The sequence below is a fragment of the Sphaerodactylus townsendi genome, linkage group LG09 (assembly GCF_021028975.2).
Source record: "Sphaerodactylus townsendi isolate TG3544 linkage group LG09, MPM_Stown_v2.3, whole genome shotgun sequence".
Lineage (NCBI taxonomy): Eukaryota > Metazoa > Chordata > Lepidosauria > Squamata > Sphaerodactylidae > Sphaerodactylus > Sphaerodactylus townsendi.
This window is the reverse complement of record NC_059433.1, coordinates 84,738,765-84,754,162: the sequence shown is the minus strand read 5'-3', so window position 1 is coordinate 84,754,162 and position 15,398 is coordinate 84,738,765. Positions and strand designations below refer to the sequence as shown.

The 15,398-nt window shown below is 41.0% G+C and overlaps 1 protein-coding gene across 39 annotated transcripts in view; it reads left to right on the top strand.

Moving 5' to 3' along the window:
- The window catches only part of RIMS2 (regulating synaptic membrane exocytosis 2), a 433,065-nt gene that overhangs the window by 350,734 nt on the left and 66,933 nt on the right, over positions 1 to 15,398 (top strand). For 35 of the 39 annotated variants that reach the window (XM_048508147.1, XM_048508154.1, XM_048508146.1 and 32 more), the window contains 2 exons: positions 5,356 to 5,376; positions 9,385 to 9,485. In XM_048508147.1, the coding sequence (XP_048364104.1) occupies positions 5,356 to 5,376; positions 9,385 to 9,485 (122 nt within the window). The remainder of the gene's footprint in view (positions 1 to 5,355; positions 5,377 to 9,384; positions 9,486 to 15,398) is intronic. The other 4 variants (XM_048508161.1, XM_048508174.1, XM_048508187.1 and 1 more) reach the window with 1 other exon arrangement.

Here is a 15,398-nt window from a genome sequence, read left to right as displayed (position 1 = left end):
TCAATCTCCACTATAGTTATATGAAGGTAAATGTTAATTTAGAGCTAATGTTAAACACACATTCTGGTGCATACTTTATGGAGTAGTGTCATTTTAGCAAATCCCCTTCTCACATTCCCTGTTCATGGTTTGATTCATAACCATTTCTCTGGATTCAGTCAAATGTCACAAACAAATTCAGGAACTTCTAAGTTTCAAACAATAGTGAACCATTAATAAACTATAGTATGTCTTTTAAAAGGTCCTCAGAAGTCATTTGGTATTAATGTTCCTCTCTGCAGTTATTTCCTGCACCAAGTTTGAAAACTTCCTAGTATTAAACAAACAGTAGTTTGTTTTGATTTTGAAATGGTTTTGAAATAATGGTTTTGAAATAATAAATTGTGGTTCATCTCTTCCCTACAAACCAGAGTTCTAAATTGCGGTTTAATCTTAGCATTCTAGTTTGTAGGTAGAAAACAAACTACAGTTTATTAAAGTCTCTGATTGAGAGGTCAAGACAAATTGTAGCTAGTTTTGTTCATTATCAGAATAGCACACAAGTATGGTGGGGGAGGCAGAGGAGGCGAATGTACAAGTCTCTGAACTTCTAGGCTCATTCTTGGAACGAATGAAACATGGTTTGTTACATTGTCTAAATGCATTATCTCTATATGCACTAAAGAATAAAGCATAATATTCATAACAATCAGGCACAATAATTATCTTCACACTTTTCTGTATAAATTACCACTAATTAAATAAGACTTACAGAAAAAGATAATATTTCTAGGAAAAGTTGAAGGTGGTAGGAAAATAGCAAGTCCCAACATGAGATAAATTGACTTTATAAAGGAAACCACAGCCTTCAGTTTGCAGAGCTGTTAATGATGGGACATTTTGGTGGATGTTAATTGATAGGGTTGCCATGTCAGAAGCAACTTGATAGCATTTAATGCACACACAAAAATAATTTACATATTATGAAACTACATCACAGTTAAATATAATGGTGCATGACTGATTGTTTACTAGCTTTCCTTTGTTCTTTAATATTATAGTTGTTTTTGATTCATTTAAGACCAACTTTCCACTACAACTATGGTGGTTTTGGTGCCGAAGGCCCAGGTGTATGTAAGATTGGCAATAATTGCTTGAAGAAGCTTTTGATGTGTAAATGTTACAGACCCACATTTTGCTACTTTTGAAGAACTGTCACTGTATGGTGTCAGGGAGTTGCCTTTCACTTCAACTTTCACTACAGTGAAAGCTTCCTGCTATGTATATCTAAATCATTTTAAGTACACTATAGTATCATTTTCTGTCCACTATAGTGCAGCCACTTGGAATATTGGTCGATTCCACGCATCAAATGTATAATGGATTGTGGTCGTTATAAAGGAATTTGTTTTCCTTTTTCCTATTCACATGCATGCTGTGTAGGCAGCAGTTGGAGCCCATGGAAACATTCCGGGTTGCTTCCTGCCTTTGCATGGAGACGCTTCTCTCTCTCTTTTTAAATTTCCTGCAACACATGCATAGCTATGCAGGCATGCAGAAATGAATCCTTACAGCCATGCCAATTCGATTGGCTGCATCTGCATAGATGCGCATGTGCAACATGCAAAGGAAAAAAGAGGTCTCCTTGCAACGACAGGACAATGGCAGGTGGATTCTCTCTGACTGTGGACAGTGCAGTGGAAGGGAGGAAAATAAAGCACCTCCACAGAGGAGTGGCTCCAACCTGGGATTGTGCAAAAGAATAGCTGGTTTAGCAATTTTTGAAAATCCTGAGTTGAGAGAAATAAAATGGGGCAGACTTGTTTTGGGAACGGGACCTGTGCAAAGTCAACCACCCCCACCCCCAAACCATCTTATATAGCATCCTACATCCATTATATTTGCCCAGTTTGGAATCCACCATGGTTGCATTGTTAGACCTGATTTCCAGCTTCGGAAAATCATATGGTTTAACTCTCCCTGGATGAGAAAGCCATCAGAAAGCCAGCATGTTAAGAAAAAAGATTCTTGCCTCACTTTTTCTGGGCATGTTAGTTTTCTTTTTCCTGCTCAACAGGGAAGATTTCATGTGATGTAGCAAGGAGACATTCAATTCCTCAGCTGCATTTTGCAGTGGTACAATCCAAGACAGCCACTACCATGAGATTTTTCAAATGGTTAATGTGATCTTTTGTGGCTATATAGTTTGGGTTTGTAATGTGCATAATGATTTTAATATTGCTTCTGAGACCTTCAGAACACTTTAAGGGCATGCAATTAGGCTGAAAAATCCCTGGAAGTCTACTGTTATATGACTTATCCTGTCCCAGAGAATTTCTTCATGAATCTTTTGTGTTATTTGTCATGTCTACCAAACCAGACATGTAGTACAGAATAGCTCCTGCATTTAAAAAGGGAACCTTCTTAGGAATGCATTTAAAAAGGCAACCTTCTTAGATCTTCTAAAATATTATGAAGAATTTCCCTGAGTTGCTAAAATATTGATTTAGGGTTTTTCCACCCATTTCTATCTGTTCTTTTTTGGTTCACTGTCTCTTTACTGAAAGCATACATTATTGATATTATGTTGCCTTGGTCCAGAAAGGGTGAAGCAGTCTTCTGTGTACATAGAACTGGTGCAGATACAGAACTTTAAATGTGCAAGCAGAGGAGTAGTGAGGGGGGGATGGCGTTTGGTGGGACCAGGAGGGGCCGAGGGGTGCCCTGCGGTGGCCCTGCTAGGTTGCTCCTTCAGCCTCTGTTGGCTGAAGGAGCAGCCTGGCAGGGCTGGGCCTCGCTAAAGGGGGAGGGGTGTGGTGGGCGAGTCCAAATGGGGGCCTGGCTGGGGTATTTGTCCCTACCCTGTCCTGTGGTAGCTACGCCACTGCATGTGAATAGTGTTGAACTGAGACCTGTGCATGCCACAGTTGCCAAATATAACATTATTCTGACTTCAATAACTGTAGCATTATAACATATTTACAAGAGCTTGTGTGGAAGACCTTGAAACCTTAAAGGCAAATATAATTAGACTAACAAAGACTAAAATATGTATTGTCGAAGGCTAAAATACATTGAAGGTCATATGACTGAATAGCAGACAAGGGAAATGCTTTATATAATCATAACAGCATTCAAATATCTTCAAGTAACTTTACATCATCTTGTTCTGTTAGCTCTCTTAGTGACTTTGTGCTCATCAGCCTACACCTTCCTCACAGAATTGTTGCTGGTGAGAGTGGAAGAGAGGAAAATGATGTTCTAAGATGCTTTGGGTCCCCACTGGGGCGAAAAGCAGATATAAATAAAAAGTAACGTTTATGTGGATGTACAATGAAAGAAAATTGCTTTCAATTTCTTTTAACACAAGTGCCCAGATAATAAATCTGTCTTTCCCCCTCCTGTAAAAGTTTGTAATTATGCTTGGACGCTGGAAGTAATGAAGTGGGGATTCTTGTGGTTTTTTAAACATGTATTCATTCTCTAACCCCCACAGTATTGTTCAGGTGTCGGACTAGGGCACCAAGGTTCAAATCCCCACTCTGCCATGGAAACCTGCTGGTTAACCTTGGGCCAGTCACACACACTCAGGCTGTTTCTGCACTGCAGCAGAAGCAGCTGCCCACTAGCATAATTAATGCTAGTGGAAGCACAAGACCGTTCACATGGTCTCATGCAGGCGAACTGAAACTGCTGCGCACCGCAGAGGCGACTCCGCATGGAGCCATCTCCGGCCTGCATGTGTTGTTTACCTTGTCTCCCCCCTCCCCCGAGGCTCCAGAGGGAGGAAGTGACCCGTCCACGCTGCTCTCTGATCCACAGGGGCTGGAGGGCAGCATGGGCATGTCCCTTCTCCCTCCGGAGCCTGGGGGGAAGATAAGGTAAACAGCACACGCAAACAGGCAGCGCCTGAAAGTGCGTGCTCTCACGCCAGTGCCTTTCGCACCGTATAGCCATCAATGAATCTTCCTGTGGGAAGCGCAGACGCTGCTTTTCAAAAAACACGCTCATGGAGCGTGTTTTGAAAACAACGTATTCGTGCTGTTCGGGGCAGTGAGCATGGTGCTGCTGCGCTGCAGCAGCTGTGCAAACAGCTCCCCAGGGATGGTGTTTTTACTGACCCTAGGGTGCTGTTTTGGGGCCATTCAGAAGCGGCCTCAGTCTCAACCCTGGCAAATATCTGGATGGGAGACCTCCAAGAAACACCAGAGGCATGGTGAGGAGCCAGGCAATAACAAACCATATCTGAATGTCTACGCTGTTACAATAAGTCAATTGTGACAATGGCAAAACACACACATACACAACATGAGGCTTATCATATCAGCATAATCATATGGAAAGGGTATGCACCAGCATCCCCAGGAAGCTGTGGCTCAGGAAAAGAACATTTCCATGGTGAATGATGATGGTGAATGAGTCCCATAAATTACACTGCTGAATGAAACCATTGCTTGCTTTACTGTATGGGCTGAGAGTTCCCAGTTGTTGTTGTTGGTGGTTCTTTAATGATATATTCACATTTTATAGCATATATTAGTATTTACATATACTTATAGAGCAATATTAAGATACATTCCTGGGAGTAAGCCCCATTGAATAGCCCTGAATAGGATTCTAGTAGACCTGTCTTAGGGTTGTGCGTTTAGTATTTTTTTTAAAACTATATTTTTGCATATTCAACACCAATCCCTCACTAAGCTTCCCTAGAAGCCTGCTGCTGTATCTCAATGGGTTGGTCAGCTATCCATGGCCTGTATATCAGTGACTGCTTGACAGTCTGTCAAATGAATGGTTGGATAAACCTTCCGATGCATCCTCTTGCTAGGTCACTGTTAATAGCTGAGCAAATTTTTCAAATTGTTCCTCTTGTTAGGCAATCACATCTCAAGAAACAAATAAGACGAAGCCTTGTTGCACATTGATAATCCACACATATATTCAAAATAGTACATGCAAATAATTCTGAAACTTTAATTTTCCTTTTAGTGTCACTGAATGTGGCACTAAAATGCAGTATTTGTGTTTATTTTGCATTCCTCGGTCACTGTGTACAGAAGAAGAATAAGCAAACTATTTCTGACTCCCACTGAGTGTTAATGATTTTCAAAGTGGGCAGATGTGATGGTGTTTGCCCTGATAAACCTGTACTTAGGCCCAGAAACAATAGCAGTTTGTTAATTCCATTGTGAAAATTGAGCGCTAGGCTTGGTTGGCACAGTAGAGTGAAAAAAAGAGAAGCATTAGTAAATTTGATGCATGCTTGCTTTATTATTATTATTTTTTAAATCATGATTGTTTTTCATCCTCATATTTATTTATTTTGCATTTTATCTCTTCCCTTCCCCCCACCCCTCTTTTTTTGTACATTCGCAGTGCCAGAGAATGGGGATGAAGGTAGGGCAGTTTACTGCAATTTTATTTCTGTCATTGCAACCATTGCAAACTATGCTTAATGTTATGTCCCTTGGGCTGGACTTATTGTCCTTTTAGCAGTCCTAGCCTCAGAATCCTCCCTGGATTCCTGAAACAGTTGTTGGTTACAAGTCCTTTGTCGTCTCGTCAACATGGATCCACAATCAACTGACTAGCTGTAAACTAAACTGAACATGAATACACCCCACCCCCCACCCCCGATCTTTTGTATTATACCAAGGCAACTACTTCAGAAAGAATTAACCTTATTTGCTCTCAGACTAAAATATCATAGGTCATCTCTCCCTCCCCCTCTTTTACAACTGCTTAATTACACTGGCTGTGTTAATAATTGTTCTTTTTGAAATGGTATGCAAATGACATTTGCTCATCTGGGTCATCATTAGCTTAAACGTCTAGTGGTACTGGCATTGCTGTGCAAACATCCCCAGCGTCACTTGGCCAGCTATTTTTAGGAATGTCAATGAGGCAGCTTGCTGGTATGTCACAGAGTCACACTATAACAGAGCATTCGGCAGCCTCCACAATCCAGGACCATTTGTAGCATTGCAGGTGCAGCTGCTTGGGTGATGGCAAAATGTTTTGCTATCTTGGTAGGTTCATGTTTAGGGAGAGTCAAGTACTAACATCTATACTATGTGGTAATATTAAGCAAATGTGCTACCATTGCTGGTAGATGGTTTTCAAATAGTATTTCAGATCAGTAGAATTGTGTATATCATGCGAGTCAGGATCATATTAAGAGTTCCACCTAAGATAATGATACTAAAATCAACAGGATTGTGTATATCATGAAAACCAGGGCCTTATTTAATATTCCACCTGAGATACTGATATTACCTACTGCACACATCTTTCATGTAAATGTAGAACTAAAATCCAGAGGTTTTTATTTTCTTGGACAAAAAGAAATGCAAAAGAAATTCTCTAACATTCTGCCCAGTTAAAAACAAACATATTATATATAGTCGCCTTTGATTGAATAGTATTGATTCCAATTCAGGCAAAAATGTCAAAATGCTGGAAAGCCTATAAAATGAAAGCTACAAGAGTATGTTGCAGCAGCTGATGTTGTCCAAAAATAGCAGCTTTGGGTACATTCAGGGAAGCTGCTTTGGGGTGAGCAGCTCCACTGACAGCTGTCCTATCACCATATCACCCTATTTTTTAAAAAAAGAATACTAATTGCAAACGTATAAATATGCTTTGTGTAATGGAATACAAATGGTATCCCATGGGTGAGGTAAATAATTTTAGGTTGTTGTTAATACACACACCTTTAATATTTGGTAGGATTGCAAACCAGCTGGAGGAAAAAATGTCCTGACCATTTAGCAGAGGTTTAATGGGATGTTATTAATAGATGAAGTTGTTTACTGCCATGCCATGAAAAGATTCAGTTGTGCCTTTCCCTGCACTTAGCTTCTGTTAAAGAGAGATCTTTTTCAGCAGGTTATGGGCAACCCTAAACCCTATAAGCATGAAAGGCATCTCAAGTATGGTATGTCCTTCACAAAGCCATTAATCTATTCTGCACAACTTCTGGACTTCAAAGACCTTCCTTAAATTGAACTGAAGGGTTGAAGTCTTGTTTTATGTAAGAATAGGCTATATGTTATGCCCACACTGAGTGGCCTCCTTTCCCAGAGGTGGTTATTTGCATATGCTCATTTGTTTAAAGAACTGCAGATTTTTTTTAAAAAAATCCTCTCAGTTTTATTATCATAGCTATGTTAACATCACCCTATATGAGAAAAAGAAAACCTTATTAAAACCGGTTTAAAATTAAGCAGGTGACCAACATGGAATGGAAGCCAGCCATGCTGTAGCCCAATCATGTCAGATCTCAGAAGCTACACAGGGTCAGTACTTGGACGGGAGACTGCCAAGTAGTGGCGGAGCTACAAGGGGAAAGGGGGGGTGCCCCAGGCCCCTCCCCCTTCCTCCTGCAGCGCCCCCCACTTTCCACCCTTTCTTTTTCCTAGAACTTTTTCAGGCTGAAAAAAAGGCCTGTTCACAGTACAGGCTAAAAACAGCCTAAGGAACTACAGTTCTCAAGAGACCTTGGGGCTGACAAGGTCTCCTGGGAAGTATAGTCCCCATCAGGAGGGCACCACGGAGTGGCCATGGGGGGGCAGAAAATATAGACTGCGCACCGGGCGCAGTTTGGCCTAGCTACGCCTCTGCTGCCAAGGAAGACTCTGTAAAGGAAGGCAATGGAAAACTACCTCTTCTTCTCATCTGTGTTGAAACCCCCTTGCTGTGTTGAAACCCCCTTGCACCCTAAGTTGGCTGCAATTGCAATTTGACAGCATTTGCATACATTTGTAGGTGCCCAACATAGATATGCTTTGTATATGGGGTTGGAGCTTATGGTAGGTTACACTAAAAGCCAGCTGCTTAAATCCAAAGGCCCTTTGTCACCAGTACAGAGGGCTGCAGTGAAGAACAAGAGTCAGCAAACTTGACACTCTTCCATTAGTGGAGCAAGCCTTGGAGACTCCTGCAGGTTAATGCATTTTGCATAAGAGAATCCCAGCATGCAGCAGAGAGCCTTCCAAGGGCTTGAGGAGCTGCTGCAGGAAGAGAAAGACAGAGATCCCCAAAACATGAGCTTCTTCCACTCCAGCAACCACAGAATCCAACCATCATTGCTTCTAGCATTTATGTGTGCGTGTTACATTAGCAAAGGACATTGTTAACATTTCCATATTTGATCATTTATATTAAAAGGCCTATTCAGAGCTTATAAAAATAACTTTTCAGAACTGACAACTGCTGAGAAGAGACTGCTAAAAATTGGCACAGTCAATTCTGTGATTCTTTGTGTTCCTAATTGAATAGCCAGCAGTAGTAACTGCCACTTGGAAATAATTTTTCCTGAACATTTTCTAATTTGTATTCTGCTCACAGAAAGAAAAGGCATTGTGTAAAATGTATACATGATAATTTTTTTTTACCCCAGTTACATTTAAATTGCAGCTAGAATTTTAGGACTAGTTCTGCTTTATTTTGATTTGTGTGTCCTTAAGCAACATAGCATGCACTTCAGTTTTGTGACCATAAGAGTGGGGAACTCAGGCCCCTTAATGGCTCTCTAAGTACATAATGGTTGCAGATTTAATTCTTCATTTAGTGAACAAGCCATCAGGGCCTTATTATATTTCGTCATTAATGAAAATTTAGTTACTTCTACATGCTTTGTTCCTATTATCTGACCTTGAATGGAGTGGATCTTGCCTCTGTCCTACCACTCCACTGACCAAAGTTTATTTGTTAAATATATTTATACCCCTCCTTTCTTTTTGGCTCAGATTTGAAACCACCCTCCAGTCTAATGAGCCTTCTTACAAACTAAGTCTCTTCCATTGGAGGAAGAGCCGCTTAAGTTGGAGGAAGGTTACGATGGAGGAAAACTATGTAAAGTTAGAAAAAGGAGGTGATTGCTTTCTTAAAGTGATCTTGCATTTTTCTACAGGTCAGTATTGCAGTGCTACCCAGTAGATGGTACAAATGCTTTTAAGCACTGCTTGTGAGTATTAGCTGCCAGTAACACTTTTCCATAGGCCAATTATGATATTTTTAGAAGCAATCAGGACCTAAAAGGGCACAGAACAGTAGTAGATATCACATAACATCATCTGCTTTGGAAATCTATATATTTGGTCCTTGTGTTGTGTTTTCTCCCCTTTTTGGATGTTTCTGCAACAGCAATAAATCTAGTCAAAGCTTGTAGTAGAACCATATTAATCACGTACATGGTTGATGTTAAAACAATTACATTCAAAGTTGGTTTTTTAGAAATCCCTTTGCAGTTTTGTTGTTTATCTGAGATAAAATAATAGATTACTGTTTTTGCTGAAGTACATATATAACCACTTAAATGTGACTGAAATGCTTATAAAGATTTCACTTTAAATGAAGAATTGCAAATTAATGAACTTATTTGTTTTCTTTTGAATTTGACAGGTGCTATGGACGTAGAAGAGAGAAATCACCAAATGAAAATGAGCAAGTACAAACAGGTAGCAGGATCAGATTCAAGGCTGGAGCAAGATTATCATTCTAAGGCAAGGGCGTTTTGTTTTTAAAAGTCGCAAAATGTGTAATTATCTGATCTGATCAGGCGTGTAGTCATTCAATAGGTAACATACAATTAACAATCCAGTCCTGTGGATATTACTTGTAAGTGAATCCCAGTAAATTTAGCACACTGGACGCAGACTTGCATAAGATGGCTCACTCAAGAGGGTTTTTAGACTCCCCTGTCTGGCAGTGTTCGTCCCAATATCCCTGCAAAGCTCCCCACAATTGTAGATCTTTTTTATAGAACAACGCCTGATGAAGCATAAAGGGTTGTTATTAGACACAGAAATCACTAGTCCTCTGAACACATGAAGAAATGCTTATCTCCCAGTCAAGGTAAGGGTTGCACCTTTTGAAATGTTACTTACTACTAAGTAAGTGCATAGCTTGCAGCTGGGACGTTCTGAAGCCCTTTCCAAAACGATACTTGAAAAAAATTGTGTCAAACTCTCATGAGAGAACACTGTAAACTATTTACCTCCTTCAAAAAATATTACATGATCCAAGTATTTGGAGGGCTATAATATACAGGATGAAACGGAGTCGCTTTCTGTTGTCCTGGAAGGTCGAACCAGAATCATTTTGGCTAAAGAAGGAAGAACTTCCTGACAATTAGAGCAGTTCCTCAATGGAGCTGCCACTCAGGAAGGATTTTTATTCTAGGCCAGATTGGCCAGGGATCCTGGAGGTTTTTTTTACCCTCCTTTGGGTGTGGAGCAGGGGGTCACTGGGAGAGTGGGGAATTGTTGTGAATTTCCTGTATTGTGCAGGGGTTGGACTAGATGGCCCTTGAGAGTGGGGAAACAACCCTAGTTCCCCTGATTAGAGTCCGTCACTCACGTGGAGGATTGGGGAATCAAAGCCAGATCTCCAGATTAGAGTCTGCTGCTTTTAACTGCTACGCCATGCTGTGGATGCAATGTAGGCTTCTGTGTAGACGTCCCAGTTAATGCATGGAAGCTGGAAGAGTGACAAACAGGTGCAGTCATGCTTGTTCCTCTCCCCATTGACTGTTCTCAGATTAAGACATATACACCAACCTAGTATCATTAAGAAAAAGATAATGTGTCCTGGGGCGGCAGCAAAGGCCCCACCCCCAGACAGCGATGAAGCTGTCCTCAAGGCCCTCAGACCAGAGGAGACGCTAGAAGCGTTGCCACGGCAATAAGCCCCGGCTAGAAAGGAGATGCTGGAGGTGTCGTCACGGCAATGAGCCACAGCTGACAGCCGAGACAAAGCTCCAGCCTCTGAGGCTGCACACCTAACCCCAAGCAAGGAGAGCGGGGCAGACCCCCACAAAATAAATAAATGAACATTTTGCTTCCTGGAGTTCCTCTCAAAAGTCTATTCAACCATAAACCCATGGTTTCTTTCCTTCACAATGCCTTTAATTCTAATATTGTGGGAAGTTCTGTATTTCCACTGGAAGCTTATATAAAAAAGGCATTTGTATGCTAAACTCTCTAGACCTGATGGCTGTCCAAATATATTTCTTACTAAGGAAAGAAGCATGTTTACTCTGAACACCTAAGAATAGCTTTCCTTTTATGTCGGCAAGGGCGAAGTGTCAAAAGAGCTGAGCAGGTTCTGCGTTCATTCACATGCTGAAAAAATACACATCCAATTTCTAGCACACTTAATTGGGTAGAAACAAATAGAAATACAAAATAGGCTGAGCAGTAGTTTGCCTAGCATTCATTATACAGTAGGGCTGATTAATCGGATGAATATTGGTTGATTGATTAAATAATAGCTTGTATTTGCATATGCATGCAATATAAATTGCAAGGCTGTGAGTCTTGTGTGCGTAGTTCCTTGAGAAGAATCACTATGGATTTAGCAAGCTTTACATGGCTACCACTCTCACCAGAAGCTCATGAATACCAAACCAAGGTCCAAACATCTGCCCCACTGCGAATAGACAAGAGTAACCCACCACAGCTACAGCCACCCCACTTTTGTTGCTTCTCCCTGCCTGTCAAAGACACTATGGGGAGTTCTATAGACCTTCTCAATTAAGAAAAGCCCTGCTTGATCAGAAAAGCAGACCATCTAATCCAGTATCCTGTTCCACCATACAGTCGCAGGTATGTTGCTCAGCCTTCCAAGACTGTCTTTCCAAACAGAATTAGAATAGTGATAAAGTGGACATGCAGCAGCAGTGTCACCATAACAGAACTGGCAGAGAGTGGGAAGCAAAGTACAGTATCCTCATTTGGGCAGATAAGGAGGGCACACTTTGCTGCAGACATCCCTCAACTGGTACCAGTAAGAGAAAGGTGGTTTACACCTGTCCTGACTTCCACAGCAGTTTCCTCCTGAATATTGCAACGGAGGATGCTGGTTCATTGTACTGATGACATAGGTTTCTCTAGCTGCTTGACTAAATCTAAGCCTTCACCCTAAGCATCAACATAACTATCTCAACAAAAATGGCACCCAATTAATTGGAGACATTTTTCATCTTAGTTTACACATCTTTGATCCATTACCAACAAAACATTGTAGGCCTATCCTGAACACATTACCTGTAAATTAGTCCCTCTGATGCCGCTACATTTTTTTCCATGTAAATTAAGGAGAGTTGTTCCTCAAGTTTCTGCCTGCCATCCAGACACTATTTATTCCAATATTTATATCCTGTTTCAGTAGCCTCACAACAGGTTCTTAAAATAACTCACAAAAAACATGATACAATAAAATCAAGTAAAAATTTCATGTTGTATTTGCTTTCTAAGTTACATGTCGGCTTGCAGTTAATATTTTATATTGGCTGTATACTATCAAAATTACTTCAGAACTGATTAAATAAGGAGGAAGAGAAGATAAATGGGGAGGGCAGGTTTCAGGGAATTTGTTTTCATGGTGAACATAGTTTTACTTAAGAGTAAGTACAAGATGCTGACTCAAAAACTATGGTGAGTAAACTTGGAAATTAAGCCAAGAGAAGAAGAAGAGTTGGATTTATATCCCCCTTTCTCTCCTGTAAGAAGATGCAAAGGAGCTCACAAACTCCTTTCCCTTCCCCCCTCACAACAAAGACTCTATGAGGTAGGTGGGGCTGAGAGAGCTCCAAAGAACTGTGACTAGCCCAAGGTCACCCAGCTGGCACATGTTGGAGTGCACAAGCTAATCTAGTTCACCAGATAAGCCTCCACAGCTCAAGTGGCAGAGCAGGGAATCAAACCTGGTTCCTCCATATTAGAATGCACCTGCTTTTAACCACTACACCATGCAAGAGGAAAGGTGGGGTTATAAATATTTAAATAAATAAGATCTATAGTTATCTAGACATGAGAAAAACTTTGGAATTCATCTCACCTTTTCAGCATTTCCTGAGATACCACTACTTTGATCTCTTGGTTTAAATTGCCTGACCATACAACACTTTTGCCTAGGTATTCTGAGAAAGATGTCTTTGAGTTAGATTAATTCTATTTGATGTAAAATGTTTCTAACTCTGGAGAAATGAAAGTTATTGAATGTTAGAGAAATGGAACTCAAGCAAAAGAGCCTAAATTTTACAAGGTCAGAATCCAGTAAAAGGATCCAGAGAGGAGGGCTCGTGTCTATCAAGGGATCCCACTGTTGTAATATCCTGCGATCAATGTTTTATTATTTTTGTTTCTATTTTTTCTTTCCATTTTTTTTTTGGTGAATGAGATAGGCAGCCTAAATTGTTGCTGGAAGCCACCCTAAGACCAACCTTTTGTTGGAGGAGGGTGTGGTATAAATGGGATAAAATACATAAAATATATACAGAACTAGATGGTTCAGATCATATTCTAGATGGTTCAGATCATATTGCTGTGGTTGAACATTTTTTTTTGCAGGAAATTCATTTGATGCAATGGAATGAATATCTACTGAATATTTATTTTTTTCTATAACACAATAATGCTGAGTTGAGCTCTGAGGCTGGATGAGTGGCATTCTGTCACCTGACCCTAAACTTCAGAAGAATAGCGCTAATTCTAAAGATAAAAATATCCACCAATGCTAAACCCCTGTTTTAGTAATAAAATTACTTGTGTGGTGGGTGAATTGCAAAATGACAGTGGGACGTATACGCTCCTGAAAGGGATAATGGGAGAAGTTAGGTTCTTTATTCTGCATCTGATATGAAATTTGAATTGTTTGAATTAAAGGGAACTGATTTTGGGTAAGGACAATAATACAGTTAGGAATCTGGTAATGGCTAAAGAAAAGTTAGACTTAGAAAACATGATTGATATCCTGAAGTAGTTTAAAAGCTGCCACGCTCCCACCATGCCCCCGCCACAGCCTGCCCATGCCCCCTCCGTGGCACAGCCCAAGACGTCACGCCCCTCGCCTCGTTAGTGCTACGCCACTGGTGCAGGCCGGCCTCAGAGAGAATTTTCTAGTATCTAGTAACTGAAAAGCCACTCATCCCCCTCTGTGCATGAGATCATGTTTTCCCACCAAAATGCTGCGTGCCATGCCAGAGGAGAACTATTTCTCTTCAGTTCTCTTCTTGCTACCATGCTGAGAGCACATGCTCAAACTTTGCTGTTTTTCTACCAATCTTTTTCACTCTCTTTGATCACTTGGAATTCTGTTTCAGTGGCTCAGAAAACATTGGTCAGAAAGTGTGCCCAGTGCTGTACCAAATTCACCCAAACAGATAAGCACATGCTCTGCCTGACCTGTTTGGGGGAATCAGACAATGTCGGTGCGGTGTCTGCTGATGCTGTCAGCAGTTTTCACCCAAAGCAAGGAGTGACAGAACCTCTCAGCTCAAGACTGAACTTCGGAAAAAGGCTGTTTTTGACAAGCCAATTACTTGTCAGTTACTCAGTTACCAACTTAATTGTGCAATGTGGTACAGATGGATGTAATGAGGGGCACCAGCATAGGTGGATTTTAAAGGAAGTTAGACAAATTCAGGAAGATCGATTCATTGATGGCTATTAACCATGAAGACTCAAAAAACCAAGTGTTGTGGCTCTGTGAATACCAATACTAAGAGCCAACATCATGGATAACTCCTATTATCGATGCTAAGTTTGTTTGCCTTCTAAGAGAACCTGTTGGCACCTGAGGAGAAGCAGGATGCTGGACTAGATGAATTACTGGCATGATCCGACAGGGCTCTTCTTACATTATTAAAATCATTTCATTAACAACTTTATTTGTGATTTTTGTACATTTTACTTTAGTGGCCTTGTTCTCTGAATAATGTTATTGATAGAAGTTCACTTAAATGTCAGAGTTGAAGAATGTGGTTTGAAGAGATAGATATTGCAGAAGTTTGCATTGGTAAAGAGATAGGGGCTGCGATCTATGCTACTGTATTGCTACCTTTCACTGTAAGTAAGCTCTAGATGAGGGAGTTTCTATACTACTTAACGTATCATGTTTAGAAGCTCATGCTTTGTTTCAGCTCCATTTGAGATTTCTGTTTGTTTCCAGATTTCTGTAGTCCAAACCTTATTGTGTTGTTCATGGTATTAATTGTCCCATCCTGCTGATTGTACTTGACTTACACTACGTAATCCACTGTTTAAGGTGTCTGCTATCCAGATCACACTGGGCGTTTTCCCACTTACCTTCTGCCTTGCGCTACTGTAGCCAAGTAGCGTGGGGGTCCCCCGGCACTCCCCACTACAGGGGCTGCGGCAACGCAGCTGCCCCGACGCTGACGCTGTCGCGCCCCCTCAGCGCACGTCATTCCTGGCGCTCTTCAAAACGGCGCCTTTTGATGACCCCGCAGGGGTCGTGGGGAAGCCCAGGCGCGCGCCAGAAATGACGCACGCTGAGAGTAGCGTGCGGCATAGGGGGCTATGAGTAAGTGGGGAAACGCTTACAGATAGATACAGTTTTAAATATATTGGCGTATTAGTAGATCTACTGTTAGGGAATTGGCACACTTGGAA